Source organism: Ochotona princeps, chromosome 21 (assembly GCF_030435755.1).
Source record: "Ochotona princeps isolate mOchPri1 chromosome 21, mOchPri1.hap1, whole genome shotgun sequence".
NCBI lineage: Eukaryota > Metazoa > Chordata > Mammalia > Lagomorpha > Ochotonidae > Ochotona > Ochotona princeps.
In genome coordinates, this window is record NC_080852.1 from 25,871,238 (window position 1) to 25,896,591 (window position 25,354).

The window sequence follows — 25,354 nt, forward strand, 5'->3', positions numbered from 1 at the left end:
AGCTTCTTCTAGGTCTCCCACATGGGTGTCAGGGGCCCAAACACTTGGGCCATCCTCTGCTGCCTTTTCCAGGCCATCATCAGGATGCTGGATGAGAAGTAAAGCAGCCAGGATACAAATCAACACTCATAGGCAACGCCAGCATCACAAGCAATGACATTACCTGTTTGCTACAATGCTGGCTCCCAGGCATGGCTCTTACTCAAAGAATGTCAGGGCCTTGATGATCAGGTTGAAGCTGGGGAAGAGAGAGGTAGAGAAACAGGTCTCCATATCTGAGGGATGGGCACAGGCATGTCTTCAAGGAGGCCACCCAGATGAGCAGTGATCATAGGTACATAGTACATGGGGTGGGGGGAGATGAGGGATTCCAGACTCCAGAATTGTTCCTTATGGCATTAAGTACCCTGACATGCTCCCATCCCAGGCAGCATCATTTTGTCTCCTGCCCTCCCCCAAAGCCTCCCCCCATCTGCGGTCCAATGTAGGATTAAACCCCTTCCTCTCATCATGATTGGCCTGAAACTGCCATAACCTGTGGCTGGCCCCACTGGCCCCTGTTACTATCCCAGATCCACTTGTCCAGGGAGAGGTGACACCATGCTGTTGCCCTCTTCCTGTTAGCTCTGAGCCAAGTGCCTGGTTACTAACAGATACCAACAGAGAAACAGTCCTGCTATGGTTATTGGGATCCAGTACTTCCGTGCACCCTGGGCTTCCTGTTGCCTCCTCACTAGCCCAGAGGCTAAGACTGGAGGCTGGGGCTGAAGGGGAGCCTCAGTGCTGGGCAGGGTCCATGCTCCAAGGTTACCCAGAGCACTCCCAGGCTCCCTGCTGGGCCTGCAGGTGGAAAACTCTTTCCTGGACCACATCCCTGTGGGGATGGCCTATCTCCCAGGGTGGGGCCATCTGCTGGGTTGTCAGTCAGGCTTCACTAGGACTCAGTCCGCCTACAGTGGACCCAAGAGAACATTGAGAAGTAAAACCTTAGGGAAATGACCTTCTAGGACTGCTGTGCCTCATGTGGGATGGGGAACAGGTAGGGATTGGCAGGACTGGCAACCCCCAGGCCTGCAGGCTCACAACAGGGTGAAGGGCCAGAGAGGCCTGAACACAGGCATCAGGGCTAGCAGGAGGGTGTCTTTGGGTAGAAGTGAAACAGGAAGAAAACAAGACAGGTACATCCCTGGACTCCAAGGTCTGTCTTAGCTGCAGGCAGAAGTGGAAGAATCCTGCCCAGACCTAGCTGTCCCCAGAGCACTGCTCTTGGGTATGAAATTGGACATCTGTGTTTACAGAGCATCCATCGTCCCATAGACACAAGGCTGGGGAGATGGACAGGAGCTGGCACCACCATGCCCCATCAGTGGCGCCCCAGTGTCTGGATTCCTGCTGTCACATCCAGCTGAGGCTGGGGTGTCAGAAACAAGGACAGGGTGACTGGAGGAGGGACTCGACAGGAGGGAATGAATCTGGAGGCACAGAAGCTGATGGCTTCGGACAGCTGTAGAGTGCAGATATAGCGGAGAGAGAGTGGGGGCAGGGAGGGGACTGGGATTCCATCTGCAGAATTCAAGCACTCCTGTGCAGTAGCAGTAGGGACGATGCCACTGTCCTGGGTCCACCTGCGAGGTGGGGACCGCCATTCTGTTTGGTGTGTCAGCCACTGAGATGCAGAAATGGGTGACTTGGGAGGCAGGGTCACAGATGCCAAGCTCTGATGTCACCTGCCAGGCACTGAGAATAAGCCCCCTTGGAGGCCCCCTCTCCTGAGCCCTGTCTAGACATCGTGGGGTACTACATACCACACTATCAGGACCACCCTGGGGCTGGGAGCAGGAATTGCCAGGCTTTCCCAGGCGAGGTGTTAGGATGCCTGGGGGCTCTAGCCTCAGGTTCTGGGGCTGCTAACCACTGTGGTCTGCCGTCTGGGAATGACCTTGACAGGGGAGCTTCAAAACCAGCTCCACCACCCGGCAACCAGAGGAACCAGGCAGCTGCGCCCCCTCCTGGTACCACTGGGCTGGGTACTGCCCAGTGGATCCTTCAGCCCTAGTGGCTGAGACTACAGCCATAGCACTCCTGTGGTCCAAGGTTGGGGGTAAGGCTGTGTGTTTTTAATGTCCCCAACCCTGAGAAGGCTAGGATGGGGTGGATAGGGGGCCTGGTTTTGCCATTCCATCATTCCATTTCTGAGCCTCAGGTTTTCCAGCTGTAGGGTACTGGGCTGCAAGCTCCCTGTGTTTCCCTGGGACTCCCAGGCTCCACCCCCACTTTGTACTCAGTGGCTCTCAAGGTCTTCTCTCCAAAGACTTCCAGCCTGAGCCCAGGCCACCCAGAGTCTTGGGAGCAGCCTGGTCTGGTGCCCACTTAGGGCCTCTATCCTCCCTGGCCACGTGGCCAGGCCTTGCAGCTCGCCCCCTAATTGCCACTGCTCTGCAGGAAGGAGCGACTTCACCACAAATTATTTTGTTCTAAAAGAAGGACAAAAAGAAAAGAGAAGCCAGGAGGGTGGGGGGATGGCAGGGGGGAGGAGGAGAAGATTGCCTGAGCCAGCTTTGAGCCATATGTTAACCCTTGCACTGCCAGACACTAGATGGGCAGCAGCAGGGCAGGAGCTGTGGCAGTACTCGGCCCATCCCCCTGTCAGATGGCAGAGGCCTTATCTCCCCACTGTCTAGCTGTCACTCCTCTGACCTTATCTCTCCCTGCCTGTCTGTCTTGCCTCAGCTGCCTCTGCCCCCTCCTTATCTCCCCTCATCACCTCTCTGTCTCTGCTTTCTGCTGCACAGCCTGGTGGCTCAGCATAGTTGCAGCAGTCTGGCTTGTGACCGCACATGGGGCCCAACCTACTAGGATCCCCTGAATGAACACACAGTCCCAGTCAGGCTCAGAGAGACACAGGAGTGTGTCACACACAGACATTTGCATGCATGCACGCAAGCGCCCACACTCAAGACCCCAGCCACGAACAAAGACTGGCAGAAATGTGCTTTTAAGACTTCTGCAAGCCCCTAGGCTTTATGACTTCATGCAGAAGCCCTAACCCCACCCCACCCACCCCACCCCACACCCAAATGCTACACTTGCACTCAAACAAGTGTATAAAGCCATTTATCTCCCTCACACACCACACACACACACACACACACACACACACTACATCAGATTTATACCATCACATGCGCATGTGCATGGACCCCAGGAGGAGGGATGAGCCAATTCATTTTACAGACCTGTTCCTTCCTCCCTAGTCCCTATCACTCCTGCACCTCCCCGCCTCCAATATTTTATGCCTCCAGAGGAGCTCCTCAGGGGCTGTAGTTTCTAGAAATGCCCTGGAGGTAGCACCAGCAGCAAGGAGTGCTGGCTACTTGAGTCCGTAGGCGGGAATGGAGGCTTGCTCTCTGTGATGTGTGTGGGTGTGCACATGTAAGTGCGTGTGTGGGCATGAGAGCACCTTTGTGTGGATATGTGGGTAGATGGTGTGCTTATTGGCACCATCTCTCCTGCCACCCTCCCTCTTGCCTCTGTCCACCCTCCCACCTCTGTTGTTCACAGCCACTGTGAGCCAAACAGGGGCTGCTGGTCCCTGCAGGGGGAACCTTGAGGCCCAGAGGAGGCCTCAATGACAACCTTGTGCCACCAAGCACACACTAGCCTAGTTCCAGATAGAAGCTGTAGGACTGACCCTGCCAGTTTGCTGGTGTCCTTCCTCGAGTGATGGTGGGGGTGGGGTGACCTTCCACATCCACTCTCAGGGACCAAGGTCAGGATGGAGTGGGAGTAAAGACTGCAGAGGAAGCATGTGTAGGGGCCATATAGGATCACCCCAGCCTCATTTCAGCCTCTGCTTCCTTCCAGATCTACAAGGACAACAGGAACTTGTTTGAGGTGCAGGAGAATGAGCCCCAGAAACTGGTGGAAAAGGTGGCAGGGGACATCGAGAACCTGCTGGACAGGAAGGTGCAGGCCCTGAAGGTAGGTGTGGGGGCTGGGTGCGTACAGGGGAAGGACCAGATGGAATGATCCCATTCTGTTAATAACTTATTCTGACCCTTGGTCATCATGCAGCACCCTGGCCTTCTAGATCTAAACTGGGTGGGCAGAACTGTGCCAGCATTTATCCAAAGTGCACAAAGAATGGCCTGGTTTGCCGGAGGCCCTGTATGACTATAAGGTGGGACTCAGACAACTCCTTCCCCATTTACTCCCTACCCTGCCTGGCCTGAGGGACGCTTGTTGCTCTGGGTCCCCTGCCTTTGTTTCTGGGTAGTATCCTGGGTAAGGACTTGGCCAGCAAGCAGGCCTGTTGATGATGGAGCCTGTGGTGTGGATGGAGGGCTGTGGTGTGTAAAACTAGAGACTTGAACCCCTGCCCTAGCTGCCAACCACCACCACCCCCGGCCTCAGTCACTCCCTCTATACCCAGAGAAATGTGTTTGTAAGCTCCAAGACATGTGGTTCCATGGGGTACCCAGACCTGCTGGGCCATCCTGGTGATGCAGGCTGACCCCTGAATGGGTGGCGTGGGAACAGGTGAGAGGCATCCAGGTTGACCCCAGATCAGGGGCACCTGCAGCTGGTGCAGTCTTTGTTAAAGGTAGGCAAGGCCCGTAACAAGCCCAAAGTCTGGCTCCATGCAGTGACGCAGATGAACTTAAAAACATTATGCAAAGCGAAGGAAGCTGGTGACAAAAGACCACATGTTGTGTGATCCCATTTCTGTGAAATGTCCAGAACAGGCAAAGCCATAGAAATGGAAAGTAGATTAGCAGTTGCCTGGGGCTGTGGAGGGTAGGGGTAGGGCGGGCCTGCTAATGGGTACAAGCTTTCTTTAGGGGTGATAAAAATATTCTAAAATTAGATTGTGGCCATGGTTATACAACTCTGAATATGCTAAATGCCACACAATTGTGTGCTGTAGATGAGTGAATTTGCTTATCTATGAACTATATCTCAACAAAATAACCTTTAAAAACATATGCAAGTCCATGCAAGTCATGCCCAGACTGGCAGGGTCAGGTCAGGCCGGCCACCCAGATCAGACCCTTCCATTTCCAGGCACCAGAGGAATCAGGAATCCCCACCCTCACATCTAAGCACTGGGTTCTGCTGACCCTCATATGGTTCCCCCACCTGTCCCTCTGTGACCTGTGCTTATAAATGTGGAGAGGCTGAGTCCTGGGCCCAGAGGCCTTGAGAAAGTGGACTCTAAGGACCTCACACCTAGTGTGGACCCAGAGGAGCCAGAACTGGGCCCAGCTCATCCCTACCTTCCTTCATGATCTCCTGGCCCCTCCCAGATAAATCTTGGGACCCTGTCAGTTTACTCCGTCCAGCCAGCATCTCATGCCTGCCTTCTTACCTTTCTAAGACCTGGGCTCAAGCTGACACCATTACCTCCCTTCTCTCCTTCCCTGTCTCTCTGACACTCTTCCCTCATTCCAGCTTTGCTGTCCTCTTGCTCCACCTACCCAACCCCAAACTTGAATGGGAAATAGGTATCCGTCAACCCTTTAGGTCTGCCATTTGCAGAGATCAGGACTGGTAACCTCAGTAGCAGCAGTGACAGATGCCCAATGAACCCTCCACACAGGTGTCCAGGACTCCACCCCCTTCCATCCTCTGTGGGGACCTCAAGGGCTTATGGATGCCTCCATAAGCCCCTTTCCCAACCCTTGATGAGACTTTAGTGCATTTAGCTTGAGGGTGGAAGACAGCCAAAGACCTGGGATGCCAACCCCAACCCTCTCCCTGCACCCTACCTGCTGAACCCTGACACTTGAGGCAGAACAGCCATCTATCTGTCTCCTTTCCAGCTCAAGGCTTAGTATATACAGGCAATGTTAATACAGATTATTTTCAATGGAAGAATGATAGCAAAAGGTACATACCCAATGGGCATTTGTTTTTCTTTTCGTTTTGAAAAGTTATTTCAAAGACAGAAAGAGAGAGAGATCTTCTATCTACTGGTTCACTTTCCAGAAGCCCATAACAACCAGGGGTAAGCCAAGTCAAAGCCAAAAACCAGGAACAGCATCCGATTCTCCCATAAGGGTGGCAGGGATTTATGTCCTTGAACCGTCCTCTACTGCCTCCCAGTTGGATGCAATAGCTAGAAGCTGGATCAGAAGCACAGAGTGGCCAGAATGCGAGCCAGTGCTCCTGTATGGAGCACATGCACCCCAAGCAGAAGCTTAACCTACTTTGCACACCCACTGGGCATGTTCTGCATGCTGAGTCTGTCTCACATCATTGTCCCAGCAGCCTCAGAAGGAGGCCCTGCCTCCCCACTCCACAGAGGAGAACACTGAGACTCACAGGTACTAGGGTTTGGCAGAGCCAGGACTTGAACCTGGGTCTCCCTGACCCTGACCAGAGCCCTTGCTGAACCCACAATCCTGGTCCTCCCAGGCCCTGCCTACCAGTGAACTCCTGTGCATGCAACCAGCACCCCCTGGCTCCAAGCCTGTGAGGTGCTCCTTCTCCCAGCCCTGGGATGGGTAGGAGCACCCCTTCCCCTCTTTGGTCTTAATTGTTCAAGAGGCGTGTTGGTGTTAATTATGTTTTAAATTGAGTTCTGGCCCTTCCCCTTTTGCCACATTTGTTTGCAGCCTGATATGGAGAGACAGGTGTTGGGGGCCTAGACCCCCGCACCGCCACTCCATTGTCTGTCTCTCCCTGGACCCCATCCAGTAATCCAATTTAAATCCCTCATTCTGGTATGGAATTTTAATTTGGAGCTTGCAAAAAGGGAGCTACATAGGACAGGAGTTCATTGTCTCATCTAGTCAGTTACAGTCAGACGTCTGTAGCAGCTGTTTTCCAAGCTGTATGGCGTGGTTTGGCGGGGGCAAAAGTCAAATGGAAGCAGGCCAGAGGGGGACTCTTGAGACAAAAGCAAGCAGCATCCACAAGTCCAGAAAACAGGCCAGGTCCTCACCTTCCAGGGGCATGAAGGGGCCCAGTCTGAGAACTTTAGCCACCTGGGGAGCTGGAGCCAGAGCCTGCTGTCTTAGGGTCTTGACCCTGGGAGTGATGTGGAGAACTGAGGAGCGGAGTTAGACCCAAAGCAGGACTCTCTGTTCCCACTCCTCTGGGCCTTGCCCTGTCACTGCTGTTTCAGAAAGATCATCTCTTCCTTACTATTGCCTGCATGCCCCTAATAGGCACACACATGTCACATGTGTCAGGCCCTCAATAAGTGATGGGGCACAGTGGAGACAGATAGCTCCTGTTCCCGGTCTCCTGGAGCTCTGAGACCAGTTCCATGCCAGGGCTGCGTCTGCCCTCTTTGTTAATCAGGGACATGAGCACTCTCTCCTTTCCAGGATCCCCAGGTGTCACAGCTTTGGGGGCTGCCATTCAAAGGCTCCTTCTGTGCACGGGTCCGTAAAGGCTATGCCACCTGGAGTCCCATCCCTGGCACCTTTATGGTAAGGCTTAGGCATCTCTGTTACCTTTATGGTAAGACTTGGAGGAGAAACCCTGTTTACATTAGGCAAGGGTGGCCCAGTGGAGGAAATGCCAACATCGCCCCTCCTCAAGCCTTGGTGGGCCTGGTTCCCCAAGAATGATTGGAAATCCAGGCCAGGACATGTTCTTGAAGGACATCAGCATGACTCAGAGCCTGCAGCACTCCTGCACTCTGAGAGACCTTTTCACCTCCAACTCTAGACATGCTTGAAGCAGTAGAGACCCTGCCCTTCCTCCAGGTCTCATGGCAAAGCTTTGGATCCAGGCAGCTGGGCACAGACCCTACAGACTGCTCTCCTACAAGTGGCCACGTGTCATTCATTGTCCACAGGAATATGGGGCTGAAGGAAGAGGAGATGGGACACCGTGACCTTGGGTAAATCCTGGCCCTTTCGATTCTTCCTTGGGTGGTGAAGAAAGGACATTAGCACTCCCCCTATACCATGACAAGGTGCGCATATGTGGGGATAGGATTATGTGCCGCTCTGGCCTTAGTGCTGGGGGCTCCAGTGGGCAGCGTTCCCACTGTCCGCGGCCTCTCTGGGGAATGAGCATCATTTAAAGAGCAAAATTAAAAACCCTTCTGCTCGCAGCGTCCTGCTTTTGCTGCTAATGGCCACTTAACCCAATTAAACTGACGCATTGTTGGCAGTGTGGCCGGCTCTGTTCAGGAACTGGGCTCCAGCATGGGATGTTCAGAGGAACAGGAGCTGGAAGCCTGGTGGCCGACAGCAGAATGTAACACCCAGGTGCCTCTGACAGCTGCCTTTCTAGGTCTTCGCCCGAAGCTGGGATCCCTTCCTTGCCCTTAGGGCCAGGCCACTTGGTTCTGTGCACTGTGGGCTGTGGAGCAGCATCCTGGGCTCTGCCCACCAGATGTCAATAGCACCCCACGCTTCTTCCAGCTGTGACAGGCAAAAATAGCTCCAGGTGTTGCCCGGTGTTCCCTGGGGCAAGGCTGCCTGGTTGACAGCCACTGTCCTGATAATACAGCCAGGTACAGCCACAGCCGGCAAGCAAGCCGAAGGCCTGCCAACAAGGGGAGAGCGCTGGGCATATCAGCAGGAGAAAGAGTCCTGAGGAATAACAGGGAAGGCTGCCTAGAAGAGACAGAGAGAATTCAGAGGAAAAACTTTGGCATTGAGGCATCTGTAGGCCGGTTTAGCTGGGTCCACTGATGCACCCATTGATGGGAGCTCAATAAGCAGTTGGCCAAGAGGTTGTGGGTGGGGAGAGGCCATGAGTGTCTCCTATTGCCTGGCCTAGAGACCAAGCCTCATAAACATTTTGTAACAGCAGAGCTGTAGCCTTGGGTTCTAGTGGGAGATCAGCTCCTGGGGTCTGCAAGGAGCAGATAGACAGGGGAGCATGCAACACAGGCTGCCTCCGCCCACCCTCCCTGAGCAATTAAAAGGTGCTTATGTGGGGCCAGCAGTGGCTTCTGCCTCCTTTCCATTACCAACATTAAGAGATCTTGACCCTTCCACTTTCCCGGTTCTCAAGAGGAGCCGCAGACACGCGCAGCCAATTAGGCCTATGCGTGGGTGCCCAGGGCCCCAGCAGCCTTTTTTCCCTGATTACAGCATTTCCTGGTGATTGTTCTCCCCTTTCCCAAATAGTGCTGCTGCTTTCCCAGCCAGCAGTGCCCAGAATAGCCAGCAGGGGTCCCCAGGGATGGGGGAAGCCTCGATCAGACCCTGGCCATCAGTCAGAACCTCCTGCCTCAGAGCTCCGTTGAAGGGAGAGAGCTGACCTGTGAGGAAGTAAGGAAGGGGACTTTGTGTGTGAAGAGTGTCTCAGAAATTGGGATCTCCTCAGAGAAGGTGGCCCAGATGTGTGCAGAAGACAGTCATCTGCTGTCGACTCTCCATACCCGGAGATTCTTGGGGTCAGCGTGATCCCTGGGCAGACATTGGAGGTTCCTGCAAGTTGTGCCAGGCATCAAAGAAGCCAAAGGCCCCCAAAGGTCTCCAGGTGTGTGGACAGGGCTACCTTCCCAAGAGCATGAAGGTATGTGTGGCTGGAGTCTTCATCTTCACCCTGGCTCAGCTAGTGGTGACCAGAGAAGGGCTGAGTCAGGGATTTGGGGCTGGACTTCTCTGGTCCTTCTCTCATGACCTCCTGTAAGGTGCAGGGTCTCAGGAGAAGTCTGAAGAGCTGTGGCCACTCCTCAGCATTCCAGCTCAAGAAAGGTCTGGGGGGAGGGGGCAGGCTGTGACCTCCCTGAAACCATAGAATAGCCCCTACCACCACCACTGAGTTCTCCCTGGAGCTGAAGTACAGGTATGTGTTGGACCAGAAACCTCAACAGCCTGTTTGCCCCACTGGGGACAGCTTCAGTGAGGACCCTCAGGCCCCAGACTAACTTCCAAAAACCTCTTCCAGCCAATGGCCCTGCTCCTGTGTGCCACCACACATATCCCTTCAGAACACCATGCATACTCCATGTCATACATGTGCTCAGTGAGTCACTGCCCCAGCCTGGCCTGAGGCCAGCTCTAAGACTGGTACCTGCTTGCTGCAGGCCACAGGATTCAGAAGTTTAGAGACCAGAGGTCAGCCCTAGCTACAGTCTGGCTGAAGCAAGGGCACCATTCTCTTGCTTGTCCTGGTTCCTGACCCCATACACCTATACCTCCCAGTGCTCCTAGAGCACTGCTGCTGGAGCAGAGGGAAAGGGCAGGGGTGAGGAGCGAAAGAAGAGGACACACCTAGGTGGCTAAGAGCAGAACACAGGCGAGGGCCTAGAGACAGGACCTTAACAGATGATGCTAGGGGACTAACATCCTGAGCTCCCTCTATGGTTCCCCTGCACCCCTCCACAGGACCAGAATCTAGGGCAGGATGGGGGGAAATGGGAGGTGGCAACCAGATGGAGAAGACTAACGGCAGCTCCAAGTGAGACCCCACCCCACTCTCCAGAGAAGGCCTGCACTGCAGGAGGACCCCTCCTGCTTGTGCCCACCTCTGGGGCTCCTGACAGGCAAAGGGGGCAGATGTTCTGAGGCAGAGGGAAAGGGCCTGCAGGGACGAACCAGTCTAAATTAGGATCAGAGAAGTGAGAATTTTAATTGAGTTTTAATAGCTTCTGGCCCTTTGTTCTGAAATCTTCATGTGCAAGGGCTGGAGTGGGGTGGGGGCTGCGGGGAGGAGGCAGGGGTGCCTATCAGCCAGGCTGATCTCTGCCCTCCAGGGCCTCAGACTGCAAGGAATCAGACAGTAGGCTGTGGGATATGCACTGTGAGGACGAACAGGTCCTAGGCAGGCTGAAAGAAGCAGGTGAAATTTCCAGAGGCATCTCTGCACAGTTCCCCGGCCCCCATGCTGGCCTCGCATTGAGGGCCATGAGCAGATTTAACTCTGGCCAGATCCTGGAGGAGATACCTATGAGTACAGCCTATGTGTCAGGACAAAGGGGATGTGGAGGGACACTGGCAAGGCTGCACATCCAGAAGCACATGCCCTGGACACAGTGGTCACTTCTTATCCCATGTTCTGGGAGAAGGAGTCAGGTTCTCAGGTTGCTGGTGCAAAGGGCAGGGTGCCAGGGACCTATGTGCAGCCTGATGCCAGGTTTAGGGGTAGTGAAGGGGTCCTCAGGCCTCCCAAGAACTTCTCAGCTATGTTTCCCAAGTCCACGTCTGATGTCTGGACCATGGTAACCCCAGGCACAAGCCTCTGGATTGTCCTGGAAGAGGTCAGTGGACTGTGATTCGTTATGTCCTAAGCCAGCTGGTGCCTCAGTGCCCTTGTTTCAGCCTTTGTTTGCTAAGTCCAGGCACTCAACCAGGCTCTCAAGGACAGATCTGCAAGGGTGCTCTCTAGAAGAGTGCAGTCTGCTCAAGGTGATGTGCAGGCCTGGGGGATATTTAGCGAAGCCTAGCAGGGAGTATGGAGTGCCCATGGGCTCAGAACAGGCAGGTGCATACAGGCTGTACGAGACAGGCTTATCTGCTCATCTGCCTCCACAGAACACATGCACAGGTGCCCCATGCTGTGGTCCTGGAGGAGGAGGTGTGTGGGAGGGTCTCCTTGGAGTCTAGCTGAGCCCTTGCCCAACAATCACATCCTGTACTGTTCTCACCCAACACTGTCCATGATAAGAACCTGTGGCCATGAGTCCCTCTCAGACAGGAGTAGCATGGCACATGGTGTATGTGACAGGGTGGCACAGAGTGTAGCTAAAAATCAGATTTGGTCTTCCCCTTGCTGCAGCTGCCGCTGACACCTGAACAGCACTGAACCCTTGGCAAGTCTAATAGCCTCTGGGCCTCAGTTCCCCTACCTACCTATATATTTGGAACCAGTGTGGCCTCACACATCTGTCATCAGACTTTATGTCTGGGTCTTGATGATACCAATCACTGGGGCTATCTCATGGGATTGGCTCTGTGGACAGTCCCAGCACAAGACTACAGAACCTCCTCTCTCAGGGCCTGATCAGGGACCTGTCCCCCAACTCCTACCTCTGTGGCCTAGGCTGCTCAACACTTCCTACATCCTGGCATAGACCTGGACCCTTGTTTGCAAGGCTGCAGTACCTGGCAACCTCTTGCTGCAACCATCCTGGTTAGCTTACTCTTTGTCCAGTAAATGGGAATCACAGCATGTTTGCTGTGTCAACACCAGCTGGAGCCTGGTTGTGGAGATAATCGGATGCCTGAGGCCCCATCCAGCTACCCAGAAGCTCCCCCTGGCCAGCAGAGAGGTTGGAGGGAGGGGCAGGTGGGCAGTCCATATGGCCTCCAGGTGTGGATTGGCAAATGTCTGGGACCAACTAGAGCATCTCCAGGCAAGAGAACAGTACCTAGAAAGGGCCAATCATGGAGGGCAGTCTTTCAGGGAGTCTTCTTGGCAAAGGGAACCTTCAAGCCTTTGAAAGCCGAATGCAGATCCCTTTGAGCTCCCTAGGCCCATTCTTCTTCTCCCCTGTGGCCCTAGTTGTCCATTCTGCACCATTTGAGGAGACTTAAGCAGTTAGGCAAATGGACAGGTGAGTATGAAGGGAGGCAGTAAGGGAGAAGGCAGGGGTTGGGAACTCCAGAAGAGATAAGAAGGCCATGAGCCAGGCAGGCTGGCATCCCTGTTTGAGCCATGAAGGCTGGGGCCAGTGGGCAAGGGAGCACAGAGGCAGGTATTTTTTGGTGGTGGCTGGCACTGAGGGGGCCACTGCCACAGACAAATGGGGGAACATAGGACCAGAGACAGGGAGCAGCCCGCCAGTGAGTCTAGGGAGAACCCTCCCTCATTGTCAAGGCTCTCAGAGTTAGTAACCACGTAGCAGAACTGGGCCTCTAAGTCCTTTTACTTGTTTCCATTCCACTTCCCTCGCCTATTCCTCTTCTTGTTCTCTTGAAAGGCAGAGTGACTGAAAGAGACAGAAAGATCTTCCATCCACTGGTTCACTCCTCAAATCACTGCAACAGTCAGAGCTAGACCAGGGTAAAGCCAGGAACCAGGAACTCAGTCCAGTTCTCCCACATGGCAGTACTTAGACCATATCTGTTGCTTCCCAGGTCGTTAGCAAGAAGCTGGATCAGAAGTGGAGACTGTGCTTGAACCCAAGCCTTGATGTGAGGTGCAGGTATTACAAGCAATAGCTTAACCATTCTGCCCACATACTCACCCCAGTCCTATTCCCTTTAAAAAAAATAATATTAAAGTTTTAATTTGACTTATAAATGTTAATTTATTTGAAAGTTAGAGTTATGGGAGTAGGGGCAGGGTAGGAAAAGATATCTTCTATACTCTGATTCACTCCCAAAGTGTCTGCAACAGCTAGGGCTAAGCAGGCTGAAGCCAGGAGTCTGGAATTTGACCTGGAACTCCCATATGGGTACAAGAGCCCAGTCACTTGGGCCATGTTTTGCTGTTTTCCCAGGCACATTAGCAGGGAGCTGGATCAGAAGTGGAGTAACTGGAACTCAAAGATGTGCCCAGTCGGATGCACGTCTTACAGGTTGCAGCTTTACTTGCTGAAGTACAATACTGGTCCCTCCTGTTAACTTCTGAAATAAGACTCCTAATCCATTTCATAAGGAGGCTTTTCCAAAATGAACCCTTGAGGGTGACCCACCCAGGACAGGTGCCTCTAGGACATGAATCAGGCAACTGGATCACAAGGCAAAAGGGCTAATGGCACTGCCTCTCTCATTGTTTGACACATTGTGGATTTCTTTTCTGGCCTCGGTTTCCTTATTGGTAACCTGGGCAACATGTATCCACCTGGAAGGATTGTGGAAAGATTCTCTGCCCTGAGGCTTGACCATCTTGCAGATGCACATACACCACGTGGCTGCCACTGTCACGAAGTTGGCATATTCTGAACTTGCACCCTCCCAGGACCCAAGGGCTGGGGGAAATTGGCAGAGAAGAGCCCCATTGTTGGACCCCATTTTGAGATTCTTTGGAAAAGCATCCCAGTTACCTGGAGTGTGAGGACAAATGTGCTAAAGAAGGAAGCAGCACAGGGTGGATGTTGGGGAAGGGAGCAGAGCTAGACCCTTCAAGTTCCCAAATTGGACTGGGCCGTCAAACTCCAGCTTATGAGAAGTAGAGCAGTCAAAGCAAAGGCTGCCAAGGTTGTTGGAACAGCGGACAGAGACCCACAGCTGGTCCATGTAGGGAGCATAAGTAGGATCAGATGAGGCAGCAAGGTGGAGCGGGTAAGGGAGGGGACCCTGGACAGTGTGAAGAGGAGAGAAGTAGGTGAGCCTAGGCAATAGCAGGCTGAGGGTGAGAAGGTGGAACCCTCAGGAGCCACAGGTGTATTTGCACAAGCTCCTGCCTGCCTGCCCTGGGATCTGTTAAGCCTCCCCAGAAGGCAAGCAGTGTGCAACTCAGTCACAGGAGCCCAGAGGGTATCATCTTCCCTGCCACTCCCATCCCAGGGTCCAGGAGCCAGGTTGGCCTCAGGTGCACACTCCTACACAGAGATTGGAGTGGGGGACTGGGGATGGAGGGATGTGCTAAAGCCTTTCTGAGCTTGTCTCTTGGAACCTTGGCTCCAGGTGCTGGAGACTTTAGGGCCCTTAGAGGGACAGACTCTTAGACTGATGGGCTATGGGGGCCCAAATCCTCTTCGTGTGCACCTGTAGTGCTTGGTGCTGGTGAGCTGAGAAGTAGGGCACTGTGGGATAAGAGGAGCGTCCTGGGCTGTGGGAGAGTCTGGAGGGCTCTTTCCCCAGGGCCAGCAGATAAGCAGTGTGTATTTAAAGAGAGAAAAATGATCCATCTGTGCTCTGCCCAGGGACGCCAACGACACCTCAGCTCTTGGCATGAGTGAGGGGGCCCTGCACCCACTCCCATGACCTTGACAAGAGCACCAGGCTCCAGAATCTCCCAGGGATGACATGGATTGTTCCCTGCCTCTGTGTGCATACCTGGGCCTCCTGTTATCAAATATGCTTCTGCTCATCTCACTCCCTGAGGAACTGCTGGGTAATTAGCTTACCCTGCAGAATACTGCCTCTGCCTTGGTTTGCTTTTCCCAGGAAAGGACAGGAGGAGATGGAGTAGCAGAGTTCTGGGTTTGGTGCCACTTCTTAAGTGCACTCTGACTCTGCCCTCCCATAGGCACTGATACCCACACACCCCGACATAGCTCCACCTCCAGAGCCTGGGTGTAGGTAGAAGTCAGTGGGCTGAGTCTGAGGGTGTCCCAGTGCTAGGAAGGGAGGGAGTACCCATGCACTCCGCTGACACCAAGGACTACTCAAACCAAAACTAGGCTAGCCTTAAACTAATGAGATGCTTAAGTGGCATTGCCTACCCATAGCCTCACACGTGATAGGCATGTGTGTGGTAGGCACAATGGAGATGAGGATGCTGGTGCCCAGTGCATGTAACCATGAAGGGATGGGTTGCACCTGTTGATAGGTATGCAGCAAGCATTTAGTTCATGGAAACCCCAGTTATCCTCTCCATTTCCAGTCTGCCCATACCCACCTGCTGGACAACTCACACTGCAGCCAGTCCCAGATGTTGGGGAAGGATGGCTTAGAGTAGTGGACTGTGGACAGACTCCTAAGAGTCACCTGCAGCCCAGGTGTTGCTCTTGACCAAGTGTAACAGCTCCAACCATAGAATACTGGGCCTCACCTCCTTCCTGGGAGCAGAAATATCTGCCTGCCCACCCCCAGAGGTGAAGACTGGGAGATAGAAGGCAGGGGCCGGAGCCAGGCATTGAACCTGGGTACTTCAGTTTGGAATGCAAGTATCTCAACTGTCAGGTTGAATGCCTATGCTAGCACAGAAGTTCCAGCTGTTTGAGTCAGAATTTACCATTGTCCTGGCCCTGCCACTGATGCTGAGGCCCACTGCCCACTCCCTTGGTACAGAATCGTGGCCACAGGGGCCTGCATGCTGGGGACCCTGTGTGGCTAAAAGCTGGCCATGCTGGGGCCCCTTGCCAGGCCGCTGGCAGCACTGGACCGAGAACCTTCAGCTGGTGTGGCCTACTTTCCTGCTCCCCCCCCCATGCCCCACCTCTCATCACCGCCTCCTGCTGAAACTCCCTCGGGAAGTGAAGTCTCTTACACTTTTAATTAAAAACATTCTTTCTCCCTGAAAGCTTTGCTTCCCTGTGATTTTCCTCTTAGAAGGAGAATGGAGGAGGGAGGTGGACAGTAGGTGAGGGGCAGAGGTTAGGCCTCCCCGAGTCTCCATAGGGAACTCAGAGAGCCAGGGTCTGGCCTGGGGGAGGCTGCTGGTCACCCTCTGCCCTCCCCACCACACGGTGCTTTCCTGACTCTGCTATGTCCTGCATAATCACTCAAAGCTACCCACTTGAACACAGGTTGGAGAAGCGCCTACAGGGTTTCCTGTCATGCAGGATGAAGCCCTGGGGGAAGGGGGAGCAGGGTCGTGGACCTCAAGGTCACCAGATGGGTCCCCAGTGCTGCATGGGGAAAATTTCTGGCTCAGCGCTCAGGAGCACAGTGTCAGTTCTTGGCTGCCAAGGTTAGGATACAGGGGAAGCAGGGCAGGGTGGAAGGACACAGGTCTTTGGCCTTAGGGAACCAGAACAGCATCTCCAATTACAGCACTGGAGGAGGGGCTGGCCCACCCTGTCCCCTCACCCCTGCTCTCCCACCCCAACTTAAGAGGAAGATGCCACCATGACCTCAGGTCCCCACTTCTGAGTTGGAACTTCTTCCTTGTGTCAGTCACACCATGATCCCTTTTGCTTAGCTTACACTCATGTCCTACTCCTTTACCCCTAACCTGCCTGCCACACACATGCCATCTCCTTCATCTCCACCTTCAAAGAGTATCAGCTTAGATGCCAACCCCAAGGAGTCCTCCCTGGGTGGGGCACAGGGCTTGAGTCGCTACCTCCTCATATTTCTCTCCTCTCCTCCCACCTCTTCTACAAGCTGAGTGCCACATTTTAGGGCTTCCAGATCTGTCCCCACATCCCTCAGGTTGTCTGTCTCTACTCTTGGCAGCCTCTACCATAAGGAGGGACAGGGCACCACCAGCAGGGGCACCGTCCCTCAGCCCTTTCTCTTATAGCAGCAGCAGTGCCACAGCCAGGATGGCCCCAAGAAGTGATGGAGCTGTTGGTGCTGGGAGACAGAACACCCTACTCTGTTCTCTCTCCAACAGAAGTGAATGAGACTAAGTCAGCACTTGGGGTTGGGGGCAGGGGGTGGTGAAATTAGAATTGGCTGGGAAGAGAGGCACCGCACAAGCAAATGGACTTGTTGGAGTTAGTGGGGGCGGTAGTAGGGAAATTTTATGCTCAGGCGCCAGAAGCGCTGACAGCCACATAAGATAGAGGCATAAAGTTACTACTGTCTGTCAGTGCCTGTGTGGCCTCTCTGTGGGTGTGGCAGGAGGTGGGGTCAGAAAGGAGGAACCTGTGTATCCATCAAGATCTCTCCTGGCTGCTGAGAGGGAAAGCTGCCCTCCCAGCCCAGCTGGCCCCTGCTGGTCCCCTACAGAGCCCCTTAATTTCCAAGCCTTACATAAGCAGGGATGGGGGACCCTTTCTCTCACTGTGAAGCATCAGGCCAGTCACCCCCTAAACCTCCATTCTCCAGGTGCACACGTATGACTGGTTTGTGCCGGTCCCTGTACTGCACTGGAGATGTACGGTGATGGTCCTGCTGTCAGGTCTATGCAGGAAGCTGAGGTGATGAGTGATGCATGATGGTGTTGGGACACACAAAACAGGGAGCCCCAAAGAGGGTGGCAGTGCCCCTCTTCCACCTCCAGTTGGACAACCTGGGGGCCCAGCGAGAGTGAGGAGGAGACAGACCCTCCTGCTGGCTCAGGGCTAAGCCTCTTCTCCCACCTGGGACACAATCTCCTGAGGCTATGTAGGAGTCCTCCTCCTCACTGCTCAGTCCCACCCTGGTGACCCAACCTGCCCCACTCCCTATTCTTGGGTTTGCCTATGGGTACTGCAGCCTGGAACAGCCTGGCCTATTTCCAACCCCAGCATCCATGAGTGTAGGGGGCTTTCATGGTCATACCTAGCCCAACTTGTCACCACCTCCAAACTCTTCTTTTTTTTTAAGATTTACTTTATTTATTTTTATTGGAAAGTCAGATATACAGAGAGGAGGAGAGACAGAGAAGATCTTCCATTCGCTGATTCACTTCCCAAGCAGCCACAAAGGCTGGGGCTGCACTGACTGAAGAAGCCAGGAACCCAGAGCCTCTTCTGGGTCTCCCACGCGGGTGCAGGGTCCCAAGGCTTTGGGCCATTCTAGACTGCTTTCTCAGGCCACAATCAGGGAGCTGGGTGGAAAATGGGGCCACGGGGACACAAACTGGCGCCTATACGGGATCCTGGCACATGCAAGGCAAGGACTTTAGCCCCTAGGCTACTGCTCAGGACCCATCCCCAATTCTTGAGCAAACCAGTGGGTATTGCAGTTCCATAGGGGTTAGCCCACATACCTGCCACAGAATCTGTCCCCAGACTCGGTTCTCTCATTAGTGTCATGGCCCAGCCTATCGTTCCCTTCCCCTGTTGCAACACACACTGGTGAGTACTGTGACTTAGCCCTGCCAGATAGGCCTCCTAGCCCTAGCTTTAGTGTGGGCCAGTGGATGATGGTCAGTGGTGGTCAATACTAACTAGCCCAGCTCAGGTCTCCCATGTGGGCAGATGCATCAGTCTGACCCAGAAAGGTCCTCCAGCTTCCCTGCTCCAAACTCCTCCTCGGTCTCAGCCCCCTCACTTACCTGCAAATACAGTGGCTTTGTCAGTGAAAGTCCTCCAGAAGTCATTCCTCACCTACAACATACTCCCTCAGCAGTCCTCATTCCCAAACATCCCAATTCCCCCTTCCCTGAGCAATCCACAGTCGTTGTGTCCCAGAGCACGTGGATTCCCCAGCCTAGTCTTCCCAAGCCTAGTCTTCTGGTGTAGTGGTGTGCTGGACCAGAGCTCTGCCCACCCCACAAGAAACTCAAGATCATAGACGGGTCCCCAGACTCGGTCCTCTGGCATAGATACTGGCCTGGGACCTTATCCCTCTGCCCACCTGGGACACAAGTGCATGTGTGAGACCCAAAGCCCAGCCCACTGCCATACTATGCTAGCATGGGACCTTTCCCATCCCCCTCCCCAGCCACCCTCGGGACCAAAACACATGCATGATCTCAAGACTCCCTCCAACAGCCCCCAGCGCAAGATTCCAGACCCCAGATCTCAGGGAAAAGAGTGAAGCAGCTACCACCAGTGACTCTAGCTCCACGAGGTGGAAGCCCAGCTACTCCACTTATAACACAGCTTCCTCCCACAAACAGGATGAAGTTCCTGGCTCCTGGCTTCAGCCTGGCCCAACCCAAACTGCTTCAAGCATTTGGAGAGTGAATTGGCAGATGGAAGATTACTGTGTATCTATCTATCTCTTATCTCTATCTGTCCCTTTCAAATGAATAATTAAAAAAAAAAAAAAGCTTATACGCAGGGTTGGGCATTTGAAGTAGCTATTAAGATTCCACTAGGAAAGCCAATGCCAGGCTCAACAGGCTAATCCTCTACCTTCAAGCCTTGGGATCCCATATGGGTGCCAGTTAGTGTCCCAGCTGGTCCACTTCCAAGCTAGCAACTAGCTTATAGTCTGGTAAAGCAGTGGAGGATGGCTCAAGTCCTTGGTACCCTGCACCCATATGAGAGACCCAGAGGTGGCACCTCGTTCCTAGCTTTGGATTAACTCAGCTCTGGCCATTTCAGCCATTTGGGGAGTAAACTAGTGAATGGAAGATTTTTCTCTCTGTATGTTTCCTTCTCTCTCTAAATCTGCCCTTCCAATAAAAGCAAATAAATGTTTTCTATTTTATTTTTCTTTTTTAATATTTATTTTATTGGAAAGGCAGATTTTTTTAAAGATTTATTTGTTTTATTGGAAAGTCAGATATACAGAGAGGAGGAGAGACAGAGAGGAAGATCTTCTGTCCGATGGTACACTCCCCAAGTGACAATAATGGCTGGAGCTAAGCCAGTCTGAAGCCAGGGGCAAGGAGCCTCTTCCAGATCTCCCACGCGGGTGTGGGGGCCCAAGGTTTTAGGCCTTCCTCAACTGCCTTCCCATGCCACAAGCAGGGAGCTGGATGGGAAGCAGAGTTGCTGGGATTAGAACCGGTGCCCATATGGAATCCTGGCACATGCAAGGCAAGGACTTTAGCCACTACGCTATCACACCAGGCCCCAGAAAGGCAGATTTACAGAGACAGAGAGACAGAGAAAGATTTTCTGTCCACTGAGTCACTCCCCAAGTGCCCACAATGGCCAGAAATGAGCTGATCTGAAACCTCGAGCCAGAAACTTACTCTGGGTCTCTCACACAAATGCATCCCATTGTCAAGGCTTTGGGCCATCCTCTACTGTTTTCTCAGGCTACAAGCAGAAAGCTGGGTGGGAACTGGAGCAGCTAGAACATGAACAGGAGCTCATGTGGAATCCCTATGCATGCAAGGCAAGTATTTAGCTACTAAGCTATTGCACCAGACCCAAAAATAATAAATCTTAAAAAAAAAAAAACCCTCCCAACTGTAGACAGCTGCCTAGGTTGCCTTGTCCCTAGGCAAGTGTTACACTGTTGGTAAAAAAGTACCCAATAGCTGGCAGACATTCTGGGCCTGGTTAATGCCAAATTTGTGTTAACTATACCAGTGTGCTAGCATAATTACCTATCCTATTATCTTTTTTTAAAGATATATGGAGTGGGCCCGGTACAGTAGCCTAGTGGATAAAGTCCTCACCTTGTATGCACCAGGATCCCATATGGGCACTGGTTCCAATCCCAGCAGCTCTGCTTCCCACCCAGCTCCCTGCTTGTGGCCTGGGAAAGCAGTCGAGGATGGCTCAAAGCTTTGGAATCCTGCACCCGCATGAGAGACCCAGAAGAGGCTCTGGGTTCCTGGCTTTGGATTGGCGCAGCTTCGGCTAATGTGGCTGCTTGGTGAGTGAATCATCAGATGGAAAATCTTGCTCTCTGTGTCTCCTCCTCTTTGTATATTTGACTTTGCAATAAAAAATAAAATCTTTTTTAAAAAAAATAAAATCTTTTTTTCTAGTATCTTTTTTTTGTTATTATCATTTTATGATACAGTTCCATAAGACTTGGGATTTCTCCTACTCCATTCCAAGTCCCCTCTCCCCCACTGAGTTCCCCTATATTATTACTATAGTACAGTTTTTCATAAACAGTCATATGTCCATCATTGCAGACATGGACAATGGCAGAAAGTCTGGCATCGCGTTGTCAAGATATAGTTAACTGTTTCATTTGGAGTCCATCTTTGATCTGAAAGTAGAGATGCCTACTGCATTGTATCCTCACATCTGGACATGATAGTCTCCATTACACAATTACCATACATTCCCTGCAAAAACATACCCTGTCATTGGGAGTCCCTCAGAATTCATTCCTCAGCTACATGCACACTGGCCTTATCCTTGGGTGTCCCTAGGCAGCAATTCCACATCCCCAATACCCCATGGCTCTCTTGCTAGGTGACCAGCAGGCAGAGCCTGTGCCAATTGGCATGCTGGCTGCCCAGTTAAGCCCAGGACTTGCTCACTGCATGGCAGCAATGGCTGTAGCTAGGGCCTCAAGCATTGAGTCTGACCTGGCTCAGGTAACCCCAGCAGATGCCATGCTGCTGGAAGCTCCCAGCACCCAAGCCCCAAGGTCAAACTCAAAAACAGAATCTTTTAAAAAAAATAAAGATATATGGGAAAGGAGAGGAATGCCAGGACAGAATATACCACCCCTGCCCTGAGGAAGGAGGGCTGCAGATTGTCCAGGGAAGGGAGTCTGGGGATGTATCGGAGTGGGAATTTCTGAGGGTATATTTGATGGGTTAGGCTTCTGGGGGTTTCCACAGACCAGGCCACTGTACTAGCAGGTAGGCGAGGGAGCTGAGATGGAATGATTTAGAGGGGGAAATCAGAGGGCATGTCTGGGTCACGCCAAGGCATCCATCCATATGGAAGACCTGGGCTGGGCTAAATAGCATCACCTACAGGCCACTGGGCCTGGCAAAAGCTGGGGATGAGGAACAAGCCCAGCTAGAGTAGGCTTGCAGTAGCTGCCCACAAACATTAGAGCATCGGTGGGCCACGTCAGTCTGGGCCACGTCAGTCTGGGCCACAGTACCCACCAGAACATAAAAGAATTGGATCTGGTGGCCGATTCTGTAAGGGACTTGTGGGTTCTCCTCTGTGGGACTGCAGCACCTGCTGTTGGTGCTGAGAGCTGGGGGTGATGATGGACTGAGCCAGGCTGGACCATGGAATTCTCCTGACACTCACAGGAGCTGGGGCTGAGAGGAGACTGGGCTTGGCCAGGCTGTGGCACCCACCAGCACATTCAAAGCCAGAACTAAGGGCAATTAATGTCAAGTATGTCAAGCAGGGCTGTGGCACCTGCTGGCATGAGTGAGATCAAGGGCTGGGAGTGGGTCTGATAGGGGAATTCTGGGATGATGACTCAAGTACTTGGGTCTGTGACATCTAGATGGGAGACTCAGAGTTCTGAGCTCCTGGCTTTGGCCTGACCCAGCCTCAGCTGATGTGGGCCTTTAGGGTGTGAACCAACAGATAGATCTTTGTCTCTGTTTCTATTTCTCTACCTTTCAAATCAAAGTGAGGTTGCCCAAACTGTGATCTGGTAGGTAAAGCTGCTAGAAAAGTGCCTAGGAAAGCAGAAGATGGCCCAACTGCTTGGGTTCTGCACCCATGTGGGAGAGCTAGAAGAGGCTCCTGGCTCCTGGCTTTGGTTTGGCCCATCCCTGGCCATTGCAATCATCTGGGACATAATTCAGTGGTGGAAGATCTCTCTCATTCTCTGTTCTTTCTTCTGTCTGTGTAATTCTCTTAATTCTATTTTTTAAAGATTGATTTATTTATGTATAATATGTATGTATACACATACACACATATGTATGTCTATTTGCAACATAGAGTTATATAGAGAGAAAGGTCTTCCATCCTCTCTGTTCACTACCCAGATGGTTGCAATGACCAGAACTGGGCTGGTCTGAAGCTGGGAGCCAAGAGTCTTGAACCTCCTCTGGGTCTCCCACATGGGTGCAGGGGCCCAAGTACTTGGACCATCTTCCACTGCTTTCCCAGGCACATTAACAGGGAGCTGGATCAGAAATGGAGTAGCTGGGACTCAAACTGGAATCTATATGGGATACTGGCACTGCAAGTAGAGGCTTAACCTACTATGCCATAGCATCAACCCTTGTAACTCTGACTTTCAAAAAAGAAAATCTTCCAAAAATAAAAAAAAAAGTCAAATCACACATCAGAGTGGCCTGGCTCTGGCCCCTGCTCACTTCCTGATTTCAGCTTTCTGTTACTGTGCACCCTAGGAAGCAGTGATGGCTCAGGTAATTGGGTTCCTGCAACCCCAGTGGGAAACCTGGATGAATCGTATTTCTAACTCCCATCCAGTCCTAACTATTACAGCCATTTGAAGAGTGAATTAGTAGTCCAGGAACTTACTCTCTCAAATACATTTTTTAAATTAAAAAAAAAAATCAACCAGGGCCAGCATTGTGGCATATCAGGTTAAACTGCTTATTTGCAATGCCGGCATCCCTTTTCAGAGTGCTGGTTTGTGTTCTGGCTACTGCGTCTCCCTGCTAATGTGATTGGGAATGTAGCTAATGAGAGCCAAATTCTTGGGTCACTTCCCCTGTGGCTTCAGCCTGGCCCACAACCCTGACTGTTGTGGGCTTCGCATGAGAACCAGCAGGTGGAGGATATTTCTCCTACTCCATTATTCTGATCTTCAGATAAATGCAAGTCTTTAAAAAAAATCATGCACTCGCATAACCCCCACCTTCCTACCTACAGCCACACAAGTACGCTCAAAGTCCTTATCCCCTGTAAGTCTACAGAAGGATGTGCACACTGCCGTGAAAGGAGTTGTGTTCACCTGTGCATCCTGATCCATGCATGCCCACATGTGCGTATCCGGGCCCCAGGCAGAAGCAGATGTACACACTCCTGGCATGCAACCCTCTCCCAGCTACTCCATCCCTGCCTCTGGTGCCTCTCCACTGCACCCAGCAGTGGGCACAAATATCTCTGTTTTACAGATGGGACATTAAGTCTCAGAAAGGAGAAGGGGCTTGCCCGAGGCCACACCACCACCCAACCAGGCCTCAGGTTCCCCAAGTTCCCTCTGGGTCTGATGTGGCCTGGCTACCTGTGCAGGGATCTCTTCCCTATTCTGCAAAACCCCTGAGGCCAAGGACAGAACACCCATTCCTGTCTGCAACCTAGAGCCCACAGTGAGTGTATAGAGAAGGTGGGAGCCCTCAACTGACAGCCCTAACCATTGGGAAAAGAGACATTTCTGGATCTTATGCTCAGAGGTGGTCTCAGAAAAAAAAAAAAAAAAAAAAAAAAACAGATCTCAGTGAAACCTCTGCTACCAATCGTGGCACTCCAGGATCTATCCCACCCTCCTTCTGCCTTCGTGGAACCTCCTCTCTCGTGCTAAACCCCTCCGTCTTCTTGCTTCCACAACATCCTCCTAAGTTTGTTTCAGTAGCTCCTAAAAAGCTGTCAGAGATGAGCTATACCCTGATCAATCCCTCACCCCAGACCCATCCCTGACCAAAGAAGGGACAAGGAGGAATCAGGCCCCAAAATGTCCTGAACAAAATGGTCCAATGTAGCCAACCTTGCAGACCAGCTCAGTGCCTGCCACACAGAAACCAGGGCTGTGACAGGCTACAGGGTTGGAGAGATGAAACCAGGAGAGGTCCCATGAGAGGGCAGCTGAGATGGCCGCTAAGTAGGTGGCCATTGCCCAGGCAAGGGAGGAAAAGGAATGGAATTCAAGCAGAGGGTGTGGTATGAGCAGGAGCCTGAAGTGGGGGGAATGTGTCATGAAAATCGCACATTTGGGGCTGGTGCAATGGCTCAGTTAGATAATCCTCCCCACACACACAAGCACTGGCATCCTATAAGGGCATCAGTCTATATCCCAACTGCTCCACATCCCATCCAGCTCCCTGCTTGTGGCCTAGGAAAGCAGCGGAGGACAGCCCAAAGCCTTGGGAACCTGCACCCATGTGGGAGATCAGGAGGAACCTCCTGGATCCTGGCTTCACATTGACTCAGCTCCAACTATTGTGGCCCATTTGGGAAGTGAACTAGTGGATAGACTGTCTCTCTGTCTCTCTGTAAACCTACCCTTCCAATAAAAATGAATAATTTTTTAAATGGACATTTGTCAAGCTCCTGCCTCATGCATTTGCGTTTCTGTGCAAACAGGGTCCTTGGATTCATTCAGTCCTTTTTTCATTCATTCACTGAATAGTTAAACCAGATGCTCTGCACTAGGACCACTGGGATGGGAGAAATAGTCTCCAAAGTTACACAGCC

At 52.5% G+C, this 25,354-nt stretch overlaps 1 protein-coding gene across 13 annotated transcripts in view; it reads left to right on the plus strand.

The window, feature by feature from the left end:
* Window positions 1-25,354, plus strand: part of CACNA2D2 (calcium voltage-gated channel auxiliary subunit alpha2delta 2) — a 135,521-nt gene that overhangs the window by 60,198 nt on the left and 49,969 nt on the right. For all 13 annotated transcript variants that reach the window (XM_058678625.1, XM_058678635.1, XM_058678626.1 and 10 more), the window contains exon 3: window positions 3,865-3,981. In XM_058678625.1, coding sequence (XP_058534608.1) covers window positions 3,865-3,981 — 117 coding nt within the window. The remainder of the gene's footprint in view (window positions 1-3,864; window positions 3,982-25,354) is intronic.